Here is a 19,480-nt window from a genome sequence, read left to right as displayed (position 1 = left end):
TCTGGGACGTGATAGATCTCAAATTAATACAACCATTAGCATCAACAAAACTTTTTTAGGCAATGTGGCTGAGGCAACAGATCAGAACGTTTAGTTTAAAATGTTGATAAACTATTAGGCTATTTATTCACATTATAAGCACAGCAATGCGCACATGGTAGTAGGCTATAAGCGCAAATGTTCCATTAGCGGAAAACACCATTATCAAAAGTGACCGCAAATTATGCATGCATTTTCATGGTGAAAATTTCAAAAACTTGATACTCATGCGCTGCTTATATATGCCAATTAGGCTCTACGCCCTTTGTAAAGCGGATTAATGTGCTTCATTTTAAAACCTCTCTAGGCTAGGGGGCGGTATTTTCACGTCCGGATGAAAAGCATGCCCAAAGTAAACTGCCTGCTACTCAGGCCCAGAAGCTAGGATATGCATATTATTAGTAGATTTGGATAGAAAACACTCTGATGTTTCTAAAACTGTTTGAATAATGTCTGTGAGTATAACAGAACTTATTTGGCAGGCGAAAACCCAGAGGACAAACCATCCAGGATTTTTTTTTTTTGAGGTCACTCTCTTTTCAATAGGATCTAGATTTCTAAGGCACTTGCTTGCAGTTCCTATTGCTCCCACTAGATGTCAACAGTCTTTAGAAATTGGTTGATGTTTTTCCTTTGTGAAATGAAGAAGTAGGGCTGTTCAGAACGAGGGTAGAGTCTAGTGTACTGTTGTGGTTGGGGCGCACGACCTGAAAGCTCGCTCCACTTTGTTTTTATCCGCTATTGAACGCAGTTTATCCCGTCTTAAATTTGATCGATTATTTACGTTAAAAATACCTAAAGTTGTATTAGGAAAGTTGTTTCAAATGTTTGGACAAAGATTACAGGTAACTTATTAGATATTTTGTAGTCATGTTGCGCGAGTTGGAACCGGTGTTTTTCTGGATCAAACGCGCCAAATAAATTGACATTTTGGAGCTATAACGACGGAATTAATCGAATAAAAGGACCATTTGTGATGTTTATGGGACATATTGGAGTGCCAACAGAAGAAGCTCTTCAAAGGTAAGGCATGAATTATATCGTTATTTCTGAGTTTTGTGTCGCGCCTGGCGGGATGAAATATGATTGTCTTTGTTTGTTTGATGGGGTGCTGTCCTCAGATAATAGCATGGTTTGCTTTCGCCGTAAAGCCTTTTTGAAATCTGACATGGTGGCTGAATTAACAAGAAGTAAAGCTTTAATTTGGTGTATTGCACTTGTGATTGTATGAAAGTTAAATATTTCCAATAATTTAATTTGAATTTGGCGCTCTGCCATTTCACCGGATGTTGTCAAATCGATCCCGTTAACGGGATTTGATCCCTAAGAAGTTTTAAGAAGTTATTTGGCCACTTTAATTGTGATACAAACATTATTAAAACATTGGCCTATGGGCTAGGCTACATGAGGTGTGTGACTATGATTTGAACAAGTCGCAAAAAAAGCCATAGATTCTTATGCTGGGCATCATTCACAAGTGACAATATATCATTCACAAGTGACAGGCTAATATTGTCACCCAACAGACTATTCTTGATTTTATCTTCTCTTTACATATACTAAATAATATATGTGTGACATTTGTTTTGATTTAGAATGGACCATTATCATGCACCTGTATAGAAACATGTCATACATGCACTGAAATAGCGAATGGAGGACGCTTTTCCCCGTGGTTTGTTTTCATGCCAGCCAGGTAGGCTATACTCCTGTTGTAAATATAAGCAATGTGCTTAATATTAGGAAAGTTGAGAAATAAATATAGTAGGCCTAGCCTATAGAAATCTGATGGGATCCTCTTTTTATTAGTCGCTATCACTCTGTTTTCGCTCGCAAGTGCATAGCCTACATAAATGTTGCGCAACATGGCCTCTCGTGAAGTGTTTGATTAGATTTTCAAATACATTTGCATTGACGTCAGAGTGATTAGAGGGACATTCGAGGGATGAGTACCAGGCAGTTAGCAAGTTTGGTATGCTACTAATGACCAGCAGCAGCATCAGAACTTGGAGAAGCCTAATTACCGTGAATTTGACTGCCTTCATGACTTGTGACCGCCAACAGCCAGTTTGTGTCAAGAACTGCAACGCTGCTGGATTTTTCACGCTCGACAGTTTCTAGTGGGTATCAAGAATGGTCCAACACCCAAAGGACATCCAGCAAACTTGATACGACTGTGGGAAGCAATGGAGTCAACATTTGCCAGCATCCGAGTGGAATTCTTTCGACACCTTGCAGAGTCAATGCCCTGGCAAATTGCGGCAGTTCTGGGGGGCAAGTGTTCCTAATGTTTGGTATACACTTCCCTCTGTCCGGGCGTAGCGTCGGACGGAGCCACAGTGCCTCCCGAACCCCCCGTCTCAGTATCTATGCTGCAATAGTCTGTGCAGGGGGGCTAGGGTCAGTCTGTCCTCTCTGGTGTAATTATCTTGTCTTATCTAGTAACGGGTGTGAACTTAAGTATGCTCCTTCTAATTCCCTCATCTCCTCCCGGAGGACCTGAGCCCTAGGACCATGCCTCAGGACTACCTAGCCTGACGACTCCTGGCCGTGCCAGTCTCCAGTCCCGTCCACCTGGATGTGCTGCTGCTCCAGTTTCAAATGTTCTGCCTGTGGCTATGGATCCCTGACCTGTTCACCAAACGTTCTACCTTTTCCCGGACCTACTGTTTTCGACTCTCTCCTCCTCTTCCTCCCCTGCTGTGTCGACCTTTGAATGTTTGGCTATGAAAAGCCAACTGACATTTACTCCTGAGGTACTGACCTGACCTACAACCACTGTGATTATTATTTGACCCTGCTGGTCATCTATGAACGTTTGAACAAATCTTGAAGAACAATCTGGCCTTAATGGCCATGTACTCTTATAATCTCCACCCGGCACAGCCAGAAAAGGACTGGCCACCCCTCAGAGTCTGGTCCTCTCTAGGTTTCTTCCTAGGTCTCTGCCTTTCTAGGGAGTTTTTCCTAGCCACCGTGTTTCTACATCTGCATTGCTTGCTCTTCGTGGTTTAAGGCTGGGTTTCTGTATAAGCATTTTGTGATTTAAAAGGGCTTTACAAATACATTTCATTTGATATATTGGTAGGTTATATGTAAAGATTAAACTGAGAATAGTCTGATGGGTGAGAATATTATGACGTGCTTGTCAAATTGTGAATGAGAGACTGATGAAGTGTGTGCAGCCTGTGCAAGAAACAGAGCAGAGCCCATGTCTTTCATGCAACTTTATAATGTATTACAAATCAAAACATATAGCCTAATGTTTGTATCACAACTAAAGTTGCATAAATATCGAAATGAAGCTTAGAGAAGGACCCATTTCTTTGTTAACCACTAAACACAGGATAGCCGCATGTGCGCACTCCCATGGAAATCGTTTCTGAAAAATAGAATTGACATTTTATTCAGCTATGTTCAAATGTATTCTTCTGACTATAAAATAATGCCCCGGAAATTATAGGCACATCTTGTCTGCTAAATCAACTAGTATAGCCCACAGCCATATGGCATAACCAGATCAGGGCATAACAAAGACAACTCAGAATATTCTGTACTTTTTTTTTTGTTAGACCTGCCTAAAATAAATCATGGATTTATTGTTATGGTGTAGGCATGACAATCACCGGCTGACAAAATGTAATGAGCGCCACAGCCTTACTCTGGCATGCTACCTTCACGCTCGTACCATACAGAGCCAGAGTGAGGCAACAAGGACAGGGGAGGGAGGGAGAGAGAGATATAGACATGGGGGAGGATGGCAGTCAAAATGCAGAGGTCAGAGAGCGTGATGTAGAGGTTAACTTCCATCACCTTTTTTGTTCTGAGAGCAGCTCTGGACCGGTTTCCTTTCATCTGCAGCGACCGGGGTCAAACCAAACACGAGCACTTCCTGTGTACAGGTAACCTACATCCTGTCTGAGCGATCATCTCTTGCGTCTACAGGACTATCCCATCTTATCACATAATCATGACAATATTATATTCGCATTACATTTTCTTCCCCTCATCTCACCCATTTCTCTTCCATCTACAGTATAACATCGACACCATTAAGTAACATCCCAAACACATACATCCATGATAAGCATTAAACTTGTGTGAACAGCTCTCTCTCGCTTCCCAACACGCATTCATCGTTACAATTCATGACAACTGCTGTGAAAAGCAAAAACACTCACTCCACAGACAGACGGACGGACGGACGGACGAGAGAGAGAGAGAGAGAGAGAGAGAGAGAGAGAGAGGGGCAGTTGGCTCCGGCCTTGACTTCCGGAGGCGCAATGGTACAGCGTCTCGGACAAGGGTCAGACTGATCCTCAGCCCAGATGTGGGGTATGTCTCAGGGCCCCGTTGCCGCCGACAACAAGCAGCCGTTTTCACAGGCCACCGCGGAGACACGCCATCACTGGCTGCTGCCCTTTACGTCACTGTGGAGCTCGCTAGAATGAGGAGACGTGCCCACGCATGCTAACACACATTCATCATCTCAATACCCACAAGGAGAACACAGAACTCACTGAGTGGCAACAGAAGCACTACTCCGTACGGAGACTGAGCAAGGGATGGAGAGAGAGAGAGAAAGAGACGGTGAGAGAGAGAGAGAAAGTAAGATCAGAGGAAAAGGAGTGGGAGCGCAAAAGGGAAGAAGTTCAAAAAGGGGAAGACGGATAGAAAGAGAATAACAGTAGCAGGGATGCAGGTAACGAGAGTGAGGACAGAGGGAGAGACTGATGGAGGACGCGTGGGGGTGGAGAGAGCGCCCTTACACAGACATTGAGAGGGGGATGGAGGAAGGATAAGCGAGGCTGTGTATAGGAGTGCAGTGGGCTGCTCAGACAACAGTAGGGTGGGTATGTATTTTAGGTATAGGGTGAGGGAGAGGGGAAGGATGTCGGTCTGCTCCATAACGTCACTTATCCCCCTAACGCCCTGGACACCTTTAGAGTTACAGTCATAGGAGAGTCCTCTGCCTCTCCTCTGTCATACTCAACAAAAGGGGGGGGGCACAAGAAAGACACAGGCACACGAACACACACACAGAGACACATGACACATGCACACACAAACGCACATTTGACCCCTGAAGTTTATTTTACAGCAATAATATTACAGTACACTACCGTAATAAGTAAAGACACACTGTAGATCATTTTAGTGAGCATATTGGTATGTAAGCTCTGGACACTAACACCACTGAATGTCAGGATGCCGTAATGAACAAAACAAATGTATGTCACGTTGGCAACAACACCCTTAAATAGCCTCCGTGACTTATAAAACTGGACGGCACATTTAAGTTAGAGTCGGAGTGTGCTTGTCAGTGTGTTTAACATTGTGAAGCGTTTCTGATGCTACTCATGTAAAGCATTTGGGTGTGTCGCCATCTGAGCGCGTGTGCATATTTTTGTGCATGCCCTTATTTATTTGTGTTTGTGCACAGACTCCGCAGTGAGCGTGTAATCAGGGGATGTGGTGAAAAGGGCTGTGTGTTGTGTTGCTGCAGTGGGTTCCTTCTCCCTCCCGGTGCACACAGAGAAAAGAGCTGAACCCAAAGGTTGATCTAATTTCCTGCTCTGTGATATCGATCTGAAGGTGGGAGCTATCGGACAGAGGATTACCACTACCCCACTGCCTCTGAACACAGACAGAGAGAGAGAGAGAGTGAGAGAGAGACAGACAGAGACAGAGAGAGGCAGGGCGAGACAGAGGCAGCGTGAGACAGAGGCAGAGAAAGGCAGAGACACAGAGAGACATAGGCAGCGCGAGACAGAGGCAGCGTGAGACAGAGGCAGAGAAAGGCATAGACACAGAGAGACATAGGCAGGGCGAGACAGAGGCAGGGCGAGACAGAGGCAGCGTGAGACAGAGGCAGCGTGAGACAGAGGCAGAGAAAGGCAGAGACACAGAGAGACAGAGGCAGGGCGAGACAGAGGCAGCGCGAGACAGAGGCAGCGCGAGACAGAGGTAGAGAGAGACAGAGACAGTAAAATGCAGAGGCAGAGAAAGGCAGAGACACAGAGAGACAGAGGCAGGGCGAGACAGAGGCAGCGTGAGACAGAGGCAGCGTGAGACAGAGGCAGAGAAAGGCAGAGACAGAGAGACAGAGGCAGGGCGAGACAGAGGCAGCGCGAGACAGAGGCAGAGAAAGGCAGAGACACAGAGAGACAGAGGCAGGGCGAGACAGAGGCAGCGCGAGACAGAGGTAGAGAGAGACAGAGACAGTAAAAGGCAGAGAAAGGCAGAGACACAGATAGACAGAGGCAGGGCGAGACAGAGGCAGGGCGAGACAGAGGCAGGGCGAGACAGAGGCAGTAAAAGGCAGAGGGAGAGAAAGGCAGAGACACAGAGAGACAGAGGCAGGGCGAGACAGAGGCAGGGCGAGACAGAGGCAGCGTGAGACAGAGGCAGCGTGAGACAGAGGCAGAGAAAGGCAGAGACACAGAGAGACAGAGGCAGGGCGAGACAGAGGCAGGGCGAGACAGAGGCAGCGCGAGACAGAGGTAGAGAGAGACAGAGACAGTAAAAGGCAGAGGCAGAGAAAGGCAGAGACACAGAGAGACAGAGGCAGGGCGAGACAGAGGCAGCGGCAGCAGCGTGAGACAGAGGCAGCGTGAGACAGAGGCAGAGAAAGGCAGAGACAGAGAGACAGAGGCAGGGCGAGACAGAGGCAGCGCGAGACAGAGGCAGAGAAAGGCAGAGACACAGAGAGACAGAGGCAGGGCGAGACAGAGGCAGGGCGAGACAGAGGCAGCGCGAGACAGAGGTAGAGAGAGACAGAGACAGTAAAAGGCAGAGAAAGGCAGAGACACAGATAGACAGAGGCAGGGCGAGACAGAGGCAGGGCGAGACAGAGGCAGGGCGAGACAGAGGCAGTAAAAGGCAGAGGGAGAGAAAGGCAGAGACACAGAGAGACAGAGGCAGGGCGAGACAGAGGCAGGGCGAGACAGAGGTAGAGAGAGACAGAGACAGTAAAAGGCAGAGGCAGAGAAAGGCAGAGGGGGCAAGGAGAGAGGAGTGGTGAAAGAAAGAGACTAGATGGAGAGAAGGCCAAAGGAGGACACGATGGAATCTGCAGGGGAAGAGAGGAGAGGAAACGGTGGATTAGGGGAAAAGAGAGGGAGGCATGCAGGAGAGAAACCAAGGAGGTGGTGTGTGTCCCACTACACGATGCCCCTTGTGGTAGCTAAATGCACTCAGGTGGGCGAGGGTGGCAGCGAGAGCCTCACTGGTGCCTTGACTCAAATGCGTATCTCTGCTCCCTTTACCCACATACAGCAGCACAGATGCGTCTGACTTGAATCCGTGTGTGGGAATGGTTTAATCAGACAAGAGCTTGTCCAGGAATGCACTGCCAAAACTGTCAATAAGGCATGTCATTGCTTTGGCATCCACACACAAACACAACAACACACAGAATACTGTGATATCCACTGTGCATTCTACACCGAATGCGCTCATGTGCTTCATGGAATCATTTTTTCTGCTTGAGTATCAAAGGTGTTTCATATAATAATGCCCCTGTGTATTCAGACCTGTCACTTCAACCACCTTCCCGAGACGCACGCACGCACGCACGCACGCACGCACGCACACACACACACACACACACACACACACACACACACACACACACACACACACACACACACACACACACACACACACATATACACACACACATACATTAGTCTCCTAGGGTGCTTGAGTAACAGCTGGTGTCAGGCTGAGCATCGTGCCCTTTGTGGGCCCAGGGCAGAGGTAGCATGAGGACCATTAGGGCAGAGCGTGGCAACAGGGTTAACTGAGCCCAGGCCCATCTGTGCACCCCGTTCCACAGGGAGACAGAGAGAGAGACACAGAGAGAGAGAGACACACACACACAGAGGGAGGGAGATACACACACACACACACACACACACACACACACACACACACACACACACACACACACACACACACACACACACACACAGAGAGACAGTCAACAGAGAGACCGTCAACCTGCTCCACACACACACACGAACACACCCTTTCAAACGCTCTCACGCGTCAATGTGCACGCGCATGCGCACCCACGCAAACACACACTAACCCAGAAGCACTGCATAAAACTCTCTAAACTAATGCAGACCACACAGCACCACGAGCACTGTTATTGGTAGGTGTCCAACACAACACAGAGGCTGCTTCCCAAATGGTAACCTATTCCCTATATAGTGCACTACGTTTGACCAGGGCCGCTGCTGTCACTAAGGCCACCTACAGCGCCACAGGCAAACACGAACAGCAGAACAACTCCAACAGAGAGAAGCAGAGGGGGGAAAGAGAGCGAGACATCCAGCTCTTATCACAGGAACAGCTCTGACTTAGAGAAAACGACAGACGCTTCCTCCGGGGAGAACCACAGTCCCACCAGAAACTACTGATAAATCACTGACTGGGGATTCTTAGGAGGGAGAGGAATATAATGGAAAGGTAGAGGTATGTGGGCTGAAAGTGAAGACTGTGAAAAGGGGAGAGAGCGAGAGAAAGAGGGAGAGAGAGAGCGAGAGAGAGAGAGCGCGCGAGAGAGAGCGAGAGAGAGCGCGAGAGAGAGAGAGAGAGACCTTGCTGATACCGAGGTCAGAAACTGCTTGTGACCTTTGCTCCCTGAATAGTGATGTGCCACCCACTCTATACGCCACTGTATAGATCTTCTCCACAGTCTCAGTAATCAATAGCATCCACTCAAAACAACAATTGCAGCCTCTGTGTAATACGTGTAAGCTTACCTGTTGCCTCGATATATCGGATGCACTTGTCGATGAAGAGCGGGATGGGTCGGTCAGGTGTCACCACGCTGGCCAATGGCACGCCAAAGTAGTTGCTTTCTACTTTGGATAAGGAATGCCTGGGCTTGGGCCGCGGTTTCTGAGAGAGGGACGGAGGGAGAGATCGGTGAGAACGAGGAGAGCGGCGTTTTCCTTTCTGTTCATTATCCCTCCGAGACATGGATTGATTTTTAGACCGTAGATGTGGGCACAATTTTAACACACGCATCGCCATACTTTCATTCTTAACATCAGCCAACACAACACAACCCACATCCTTGCAGCAGACTCTTCTCAAGGCCTGAGCTGATAAGAATCATACATTCCTGTCTCGAGCTGTGTGTGTGATACACATCTCCGTTCCACTTTTCACCTCTCTATCTTTCCTTTATCCTCCGCACTCGCTTTCCTCTCCCTTGTCACACTCCCTTTCCACGACACTGCAACCCTCGGGCATTACCCCGACCCGACATTTGTAGTTTCTAAGAGGTCCCTAACTTACTGCTGTTATCAGAATTCAATTCTATCTCGTAAGCTACTGCAGCTACTTCTGTGCCGTTCAAGCCTTTCAGACAAACTGAGCTGAGAGCTGAGTCAGAGCTCCATGGTTGGCTAGGTACTGGGGCTGGAGAGCCGTAGGACTGTCAGGCAGAGAGCAGAGCGGCGCAGCATGATACTCGGAGTGAGCCTAGCCGCCCTTGTCCGGCCGATCTGCTCCAGTTACCCCACTCCATTACCCGCCACCACCGCCCTGCCCACCACCATACATTCCCCTGGCTACAGTCACAACCCCAAAACCCTGTCCTTGCAATCTGTCTCTCCTTTTGTTTAACTGATTTGAGAACAGTGCCACCTCCCTATCTAATTGCGCATTGCAATACACCCCCCCCCTCCCTCGGTGGAGAGATAGAGAGAGAAGAGAAAGAACAAGATAGAGACCTCTGACAAGTCAGCCAGCCACAGTCTGAGGTGAATGTATATGAACAGGGAGAAATGGGTTAGTTAGTTTCCACTGTGTACTCACTGTTGAGGCCTAACAGCAGCCAGGCAGAGACAGGACTGGCTGGTTCTACCCTGACCTCAGGTCAGACTTACAGGGACACTCTTTGTTGATTATAATGAACCAAATGTGCGGTGCCCTAAGGGCACACTAGGCTACAGCTGGTTCTATAGTGATCCTCATCAATAGAGAGACAGCTGATCCGGGAACCTGATGACCTTGTTTTGGCTCCCATTAAGTAATAAAGACTCTAATGTAAGTGGAGCTGGGGCACAGGCCCCAGATCAGCCCTACGGCTGTGCTCTGCAGTAAGGGGAGTAGCTAGCTTAGACCCATTAAGCAGTTTTGTTTTATTTGTTTTGGGTGGTTAAATTAAGTTCCCCCTATACTGGTTCCGCCAACTACTTCTCTCTAGATTTGTGATGTTACGGAGCATCATTCAGGATATATAAAACACTCGTATAGTCTATGGCGTAAAGGGACATCATCACTGTGTGTGAAAACATAAATCACCTGTCCTCCCTTCTGACACTAAAGGTAATTATCACCCACCCACAGCCAGGCAGGCAGACACACAGCGACAGGGCGGTTTGTGTCTCTCTCCCAGCCAGTCTAATCATATACACTACCTTCGCTCCCACTTAGGTGGCACTTATGTCAGCCTTTCTGTGTGAACGGGAACTATGGCAGGCAGATTCGACTGACGGCGCTGGGTCAAATGTTTCACTGCAGAGTGTCTGAGGAGAGGGAGGGTGCAGTGTGTGCAAGAGAGGGGAGGGAGGGCAAAGTGAGGCTGACGCCCTATGTTTGAGTCCTATATTCCCTCAATCCCTCTTCATCAGCAGGGAGGTAAAGAGAGGCAGAGTCGGGGGAATGAGGAAGGGAAGGAGAATGTGTGGGAGGAGGAGAAAATAAACCCAGGACATGTCCCACTAGTCTCTGGGCATGTTTTGCTGCAGCACTAGAGCACTACTGAAAACATGCCGCACAGTTGGACCACTCAGCTGCCAATCACTCTCTATTCACTTCATTCAGTGAAACTGCCCCCTATCATGCTCTTAGGGCAGGTCTGACTTCATGCACTGATGCAACACGGAACTCTCCGGAGTAGAGAGACAGCCCACCCGTGAACAGGGCATGTCATAAACCTGTTGGGTTCACTCTGCACCGATCTACTTACCGAAGAGAACGTTTTAAAAACTAGCCAGCCTATGGGACTGCAACTAGGGCTGTAGCAGTAACAGGTTTGTAATTTGGGATGAGTGAGTGTGGGTTAGAGCTCGGGATGCTTTTATCTGAGATCAAACACAACTGCTGTACAGAGTACAGTGTGGAGGAGGGGGAGAGGGGGCGGTAAAATAATTATCTCCTTTTTACTCTCGTTCATGCCCTCATTCAGGTGACCAGTGAAAGAAATGGCAAACTAAACTGGCAAAAATGTAACTTCAGTTTTAATGGTGTTTGTGTCAAATTTTAATGAGCTATGTCCACATGGGTTAAAGTTTGAGAATGTTGTCCATTTGTGAAATAATGACAGCACCACACACATAAACACATGTACATTCAGGGGAACACATTAAACCGTTTCTCTGAGCTGGAGCAGATCAATAGCTGAAGTTTCCCTCTGCTTCCGGGCCATGATTGGGCTAGTTTGGAGGAAAGTAGGACCACAGAGTGAGAGAAGGCAGAACTGATTTAAAGAGCCTGGAAGGAAACCTCGACCCTCTATAGCCTGTCAGACTCAAACCAGATGGGCTCCAGTGAGCAGAGACATGACACAGAAATCCCTAGGTATAGAAGTAATGAAGACTCCCTTTGGCAACAGACTTAGAGCACAGTGCTAATTACTCTGAGCTCGGCTCATATACGCACACAGGTGATGTACACTGAACGATGCAATGGGAACGCTGCTGCTAAGTAACATTTGATAAAGGTGGTAAGTGAAGACAACACTATTAAACAGATGAAACACATTAAGTAGTCTATAATAGCTTAATAGAGATTGTGCCCGAGTGGCGCAGCGGTCTAAGGCACTGCATCTCCAGTGCTTGAGGCGTCACTACAGACACCCTGGTTCGATTCCAGACTATATCACAACCGGCTGTGATTGGGAGTCCCATAGGGCGGCGCACAATTGGCCCAGAGTTGGACGGTGTAGGCCATCATTGTAAATATGAATTTGACTTTCCTAGTTAAATAAATAAATTCATTAAATTCAAAATTCAAAAGATTAAGTCATTCATAGGGGGAAATCGCAATGGATCACATCAGTTTCTCTTTCTCTATGTACAATGTGACCGGTATGAAGAATAAAAACTGAAAGTATGCAATCTGATGTGACCATATTGATGAACGATACACACACACAGACACACAAACACACACCCACCCACCCTGGGGCACATACCTTGGTGTTTCTGCGCAGGCTCCTGAGGATGTTCCTCCTCTTGGGGTCCTCACCCTCCTCGTTAATAGAGTTGTCCCCCTTGTGCGCCCCGCCCAGCTCCTCTGGTGCTTTGGGTGGCCCCAGCTCGTCATCACTGCCGATAGAGAAGCTAGTGCGGAAGCTGCTGAACTTGCCCAGGCGTTTCGAGCGGTCGCGGTACAGCCGCGGCTTCACCCCCAGAGCAGACATCTTCCGCCTCCGCTCCAGGGAGCTGCTGTCAGCCTCGCTATCCGAGCCATTGCCCCCGCCGTTAGAATGCTTGTTGGCGTTGCGGATGGTGATGATCTTGCCCTGAGTGCTGTCATGGGGCACCGAGTAGATGCTCTCCTCCTCCGTGGGCCGCTGTTTGATCACGGCATCCACGGGCTCGGCGTAGTCCGAGGGGTCGTAGCCACCGTCGCTGCCCGGCGCCCAGGTGACAGCAGGGGGTAAGGAGCGGCGGTTGGTCCCTTGCTGGTCCATGTAGGGCCCCAGGTTGACTTTCCGTACGGGGGGCTTGGGCCGTACCTGCGGGGGCACCTTGTTGTTGAGCTTACTCTCGAAGGTGCTGATCTCGGAGATGACCGAGAAGGCGTCGCTGGACTCCAGGTCAGGGAGCTTGAAACCCCCCAGGTGGGAGGTGGGGGTACCATCGGGGTAGGGGGGCGAGGGCTCCACATCCTCCTCAGAGTCTAGCAGGGTGTTGATGGGGCTGGGGGAATTGCAGCGGGCCGGGCTCATGCTCTCAGTGGTGCAGGCCTCTGCTACATTATCGTACATGTGTGTGGCCTCCACTATGGTGCGTTTCTCCACAACCTCCTTCAGGAAGGGCTGGAAGAGGTCTATCCTGTGCAGGCCTCCCACCACCCCTCCGGGCCCACACACTACTGTGTTAAACCTGGCCTCGATCTCCCGGGCCAGCTCCTCCCCCTGGCTCACCTGCTCCCTGGCCGCTTCAGAGTCCGACAGCTCAGCCTGACTCTCCACCACTGCCAGCAGCTGCACGGGGATGATGTCCTGCACCTCGCACAGGAACGCACACAGGGTCTCCATGGACGCCTTGCGCCTGGCCGAATACACAGCGATGTAGCCGTGCACCAGCCGGCTCTTCCGTAGGGCAAATGAGGAGTGGAAGGAGAGCAGGGAAAGGTCGATGGTGTGCCTCTGAGCCCCCACCGTGAGCTCTAGGAGCACGGACGTTCCACTGCTCAGGCTGGAGGCCGGCCGACAGTGCTGGGGCAGCAGGAGAGGCGAAAGGAGCTGCTCCACGTCATAATCGTCCCCACACATCAGGCACATGACTATCCGCAGGTCTGTCTCAGGGATGGGCTGGGAGTGAGAGTCTCTGAAGGAAGGGGGTAAAGGAGGGGAGCTGCTGCCTATGCTCCCAGGGGGCCTACGGCATTCTAACAGACCTTTTAACACCTGGTTGATCTGCTTTTCGTTCACATTGCGTCCATAGCCCACCCCAGGGGAGGCGGGGTCTAGGTAACCACATTGTAGCTTCCCAGCCACCTGCTGCCCCTGGAGGATAAGTGTGTGGGCCGTCTCCCCCCCAATGTCCCTGACGGACCCTACTCCCCGTTTGGTGACTAGGAGAAGGTTCATGGGCAGCTGAAATAGACTGTTTTCCCTTCGGCCTAGCGTGGACTCTCTGAGCTTTTCAATGCTCTCCACAATGTAGGATAGTGACTCCTTAGAGTTGTAGAGACACAGGACACCATGGGGGGTGAAGGTAGGTGTGTGGAAGGAATTGACCGGCAGCCGAACGTTGCCTTCTATGGGCCGGAGGGACAACTCATACATTTTCCCATCCAGCACGTACCGGTCGTCATTAGTGCACAAAGCCCTGATCTCATTGGCCAGTTCTCTACCCAGGCCGTCTTTACCCAGAATGACCAGGTTAATCCGATCTGCGTTCCCGTCACCCGGTTTATGGCTATCAAAGAAGGAGTATCGAGTGGGGAACTTGGAGGCTAGAACCTGTTCGATCTTACAGTCCACACAGTGGGGGCTATTTGGGCAGGTCTCCTTGGTGGGGTGGTAGACAAAGTGGATATGCTTGAGCACCAAAGCGTCCCTCTCTGCCTGTAACTTCTGCAGGGCCTTGAACCTTTGCTCCTCCCCCAACACCTCCTGGATGGCCCCCATCTTCTCCTTACTTGGCTTGGCGTCTACCTCCAGCTCATAGAAGAGCTCTGAGTACTCCAGCAGCAGCTCCTGGAAGTCCTCCTTGGCTCGGTCGATGATCTCCTTCTGGTGCCTGTTGTAGATGTCTAGGTACTCTGGTTCCTCGAGCCACTGATAGAAGTCTTCATTCATGATGAAGCTGCGTGCCTCCTCCCAGGGCTTGCCTGCTGTGATAAAGGGAGAGGCACTGAGCTTTTCCTTGAACTCCCACTTCATCTCCCCCTTTTTGCGCTCGTTTCTCAGGTGCTCCAGGTGGCTCTCATAAATCGTCTCGGCCACAGGGGTCTCCAGGAGATCTTCTGGAATCCTCTCGTCCTCCATGTTGTCTATGTGTGACGTGGTCTCCCAGGGGGTGTCGTCCAACACAACGAACCAATGGGAGAAGTCCCGCTTGGTCTCCAGAACCTTCTGGACCCCGGACCAGCTCAGGTGGTCGATCTCGTCCAGCGCAGGGACTAGGGAAACCAGTGCCTGAGGCAGGGTGCTGAGATAGACCTTCCGCCTTCGCTCAATGTGCTCCTGTTTGAGCCTGTGGACGTGCTGCTGGAAGAGCTTCTTGGCTTTGGCCGTGCCCTCCAGGAAGACATACTCCTTGTACTCTGGAGAGGTCTGCATGCGCTGGTTTATGTTGGGCCACGTCTCATTGTGGTTCTTCACGATGCGGCTGACCTGCCATTCGTAGTGGTCTTTAGCCGAGGCGATCTGCTGGCTCTGTTGCTTCAAGGCCTCAAAGTAGGGGATGATCTTGGGTTTGCCCCGGCCCTTGTCTATCAGCTGCACCAGAGTGAGGAAGGCCAGGTCTACATTGACGTTGGAGCGTGCTGACGTCTCCACCACCTGGAGGTTCTTCTTGGCCAGGGCGAAGGTGTGCGAGTCCTTGATGTAGCGCTCCACCCCCTCGTCGCACTTGGTGAGCACCAGAACTACTGGCTTCTTGTTCTTGGCTAGCTGGTTGTAGAGATTAGTGATGAACTTCATCTGTTCGTCAAAGCTGCGGTTCATGCCCCTGCTGACGTCCACACAGAGGAGGAAGCCATCCACCATCAGCTTCCCCTCAGGCATCTGCTTCTGCTCAAAGTCCTGCTCCAGCCCTAGCTGGTCTGTGCAGAAGTACATCAGCTTTTCTGCAGAGGCCAGCTTGTTGGAAGATGCTCTCTTGATGTAAGGCTGGAGGGCTGTGGAACGGTGTGGCTGGAACGTCTGGTCATCAATGAACTCTGTCTGCTCCACCACATGCATCCTGCATTCCGGCCCCTCCTCCAGCACCCGCCCCGTTTCCCCCCAGAACAGGAAGTGGTCATTGTTCACCACGCGTCCTCCGAAGTCGCTGGTGCTTAGCACGGAGGTGTGGTCCAGGTAAAAGTCGTCTGCGCTGGGACGGACGAAGCGGTTGCACAGGCAGGACTTGCCTACGCCACACTGCCCCTTCTCTTTCTCTGTGCCGGACAGGCCCACCACGACCAGGTTGTAGGTGGGCGCCTTCACATCTTGCTTTTTTGCCATCATCATCGAACGCAGACACTCATCCTGCCATGCGCACAAGCTCTAGGGAGGAGGCTGCAGGACAGTCTTTCCATGCAAAGATTCTTACTGGCCTTGGGTCCGACTCTACAAGAGAAGGAGAGAAAGGTCGATTTTTTAAATAAATAATATAAAAGACTGTGGGAAAGATTCATTGTCATTATTCAATTCATTATTTGAAGGCTGTTCCATGTCTCATTTAAAATTCCCACATCGTTGCTGTGTGATGTTAATAATGTTTAATCGGTGATCCCATTTCACCGCTGAATGTTTCCTGAAGAGATTGAGGTCAGAAGCAGAGCTGTTGGAATGCTACAACTTACTTAAGGCAACTGCAGTACAGTCAGTAACTATTAACTGATGCATTCCTTCATATTAAACCTCGTTTTGACATTCTACTACCCACCATACTAAAAGTAGTTTCCTGAGGCTTGTTTGCTACATTCTTCCCTGCTTTGTACATTTCAAAACAGCAGAACAGGATCTTATGTGAGGATACATAATTATCTCACATCTAACAGTGTTGTCTTTAAGCCAGCAGCAGTTCTACAAGACGCGATGATACAGTTCTCACTAACACACAAATCCACATACGTAGAGAGAGAGACTAATTGGGCAACTAGGGAAGCCCAACTGCCTTTCAAAAGGCTGCATTGAATGTTGGCTGCTTTCCTCTCCATAAAAAAAACGACAACATTTTCCTCTGGTTCCTGAAAAAAAAAAGACTCCGCAGACAAATTGGACTGGCTGATGTAGCATCACTAATTATGATCTCAAATTGCATGTCTCGTGACATTTACCTAGATGTAATAGCTGTTCAATTTGGTGTCATACAGTCTGGAGATATCACTTGTAGATGTTTCTTTCCATGCCCAGAACACTGTTCTCGGAGCAAGCACATTCACCACTACACAACAGATTCTATTGGCAGAACACAGGCCTACAAATCATAAATAGAGCCCCTATTGGTAGAACTGAAGGAGGGAGATAACATTCATACCATTTTGATAGACAGTCAGGCTTGTAGAGAACAAGAAAAGCACAAGACAAAGCCCCAAAGCACTAAACACAGCTGTGTACAGTAAAAAGGAACCCACACCCAGTCCATGTTAATTCGTCTATGTATTTAGTAAACACATTAAAACCACTGTTAATGATGAATGAACAGGGCTTTTGAGGCAGGGTTTGGAGAATACTTACTACCCACTGAATTGAGTTAGTCATAGAGAGTCAGTGTGAAGGCGGAACAAAGGGGGGGAGAGAGAGAGAGAGAGAGAGAGAGAGAGAGAGAGAGAGAGAGAGAGAGAGAGAGAGAGAGAGAGAGAGAGAGAGAGAGAGAGAGAGAGAGAGAGAGAGAGAGAGAGAGAGAGAGAGAGAGAGAGAGAGAGAAAATCCAAACACTGTAGATAATATATACACACCACGACCACAGGTAGGACGGTTGTAGGTTTAATAGTAGAAAGGGGACAATAAGATGGGGGATTCAAAAGTTAGTGGAAAGCAAGGTCTATCTACCCAGACTCTGTTTACTGTAACGCACACCTACTACACTAGGTGCATAACCAAGTGGCAGCGCAAAAGAGATCAATATCAAAAGGAATTTCTTATTTAAAAAAATATTTGCAGAGTAAAACATGTATGAAAAATCAAATCAAATGTATTTATATAGCCCTTCTTACATCAGCTGATATCTCAAAGTGCTGTACAGAAACCCAGCCTAAAACCCCAAACAGCAAGCAATGCAGGTGTAGAAGCACGGTGGCTAGGAAAAACTCCCTAGAAAGGCCAAAACCTAGGAAGAAACCTAGAGAGGAACCAGGCTATGAGGGGTGGCCAGTCCTCTTCCGGCTGTGCCGGGTGGAGATTATAACAGAACATGCATCAAAATGGGGCTGGCTGAGAGATCCAGAACAACCAGTCTCTGTAACGAAGGGAGGCTGAGTGTGGAGCCTTTGCCTGGGATGCAGGTCGATAGAGAGCTGGTTGGTGATAAGACCTGGGCAGCCATGGTTAATTCATGGTCCTACATCCTGCTGCAGGGCTCTGGGCTGGCTGGCAGTGATTAGCCCGGAGATCAATGAGCCCTTCACATAGAACAAACAGCACAGAGGGGAGTGGAAGAGAGCAGGACAACACACATTTTGCAGACACTCTTATCCAGAGCGACTTACAGTTGTAGTGCATTCATCTTAAAGCTGGAATCCTTAATGGTGAAACAACCGCGTCCGATATTACGACAACAAAGAAGTCACGGAAAACAACGAACACAGTTTTTCCCCCTCTGACATCATTGCACGTGAGATAGAAGAGCACAATAGAGACACTGCAATTTTTCAGGGACCATGTAGGACAACACTCCTCAGCTCAACAAACAATAACAATGGTGGTGGGGCGGCCAGTGGTTCCGTTTCCCCCTACTGCGGATTACATATATAAGATATATAAGAACTAGGTGAGGCAACCACATCACAGTCGTACATTTTTACATTTTTCCTCACTAAAGTAGCTATCAGCAACATCAGTGCTAGTAGGAAAAGACAAGTGAATTTAATTGTAAAAAAAATATGGGGGGGGGATAAGACAGATGTCTTATTGAAGATATTCTTTGAAGGGTAGGGTTTCAGACATTTTGGCAGGGACCGTTGTGAAGGAAGTTGTCAAGGAAGTGAGTTTGTGTTCATACAGGACCTCCCACCCCACCTACCGTTAACCAATCATGTCAATGCGGAGCTATACGGAGCCCTCCCCAACGTCACAAAAATGTGGGAGGCACACAGCGATGCGGTATGGAGCTCAATTTGGCCTCTGCGCGCCTCCGCAATTGCGTCACACCCTCCATACGGCGCCTCCGACCACATTTTCACGGATCCGGCATGAATTGGCTTTGAGCCATGCCCACTGCAGGGCCGTGCTCAGTTGATAGCATGTTCGACAATACTGACAGGGCGTAGAAATTGAGAGCGTAGACAAACGCATTCCACGTGGAATAAAGAGCCATAACCATCCCAGTGTTATATGACCTTCAGTTTAACGCCGTCATCATCATCAGCGGGGTTAACTGGACCTTTACCTCAACACTGACCGGCTCCAGTACAGACTACAGAGAGCATCGTCTCAACTAGTTACATATTAAACTGGCCTGTGACCCGCTTTGAGCTGAGCCTAATGATAGGCTATAGGACAACAAGGCTCCCCCTGCTTTCATCCTCGCTGCCCGTCTACTTACTCACCGACCTGGTTCAGATCAGAGGCACGAGAACCCATCAGATAGACAAAAGTTAGTTCATTAGTTCACAGTATTTATCAGTCCCCCGTGTTATGTTACCACTGATATAATAGTACACTGATGACAATTCCTGGGCTGACCTGTTCCACTGTGGTAGACAGGTGGCACATAACACCATGACGCAAAGAAGGCAGGCCACGCTAAATATAAACAGGGTTGTGATCTGAAAATGAGAGTGTTGCTATGGCATGTTTTATAGTAGGGCA

At 49.1% G+C, this 19,480-nt stretch overlaps 1 protein-coding gene across 1 annotated transcript in view; it reads right to left on the bottom strand.

Moving 5' to 3' along the window:
• LOC139547706 (rho GTPase-activating protein 35-like) overlaps positions 1–19,480 on the bottom strand; it is an 87,300-nt gene that overhangs the window by 14,422 nt on the left and 53,398 nt on the right. The window contains exons 2-3 of the mRNA XM_071356708.1: positions 12,260–16,075; positions 8,814–8,952 (exon numbers count right to left, since the gene is read on the bottom strand). Coding sequence (XP_071212809.1) covers positions 8,814–8,952; positions 12,260–15,976 — 3,856 coding nt within the window. The 5' untranslated portion in view covers positions 15,977–16,075. The remainder of the gene's footprint in view (positions 1–8,813; positions 8,953–12,259; positions 16,076–19,480) is intronic.

This window comes from Salvelinus alpinus, chromosome 21 (assembly GCF_045679555.1).
Source record: "Salvelinus alpinus chromosome 21, SLU_Salpinus.1, whole genome shotgun sequence".
Classification (NCBI taxonomy): Eukaryota; Metazoa; Chordata; class Actinopteri; order Salmoniformes; family Salmonidae; genus Salvelinus; species Salvelinus alpinus.
Note: the sequence above shows the minus strand (reverse complement) of the source record. Positions and strands in the feature narration are given on the sequence as shown.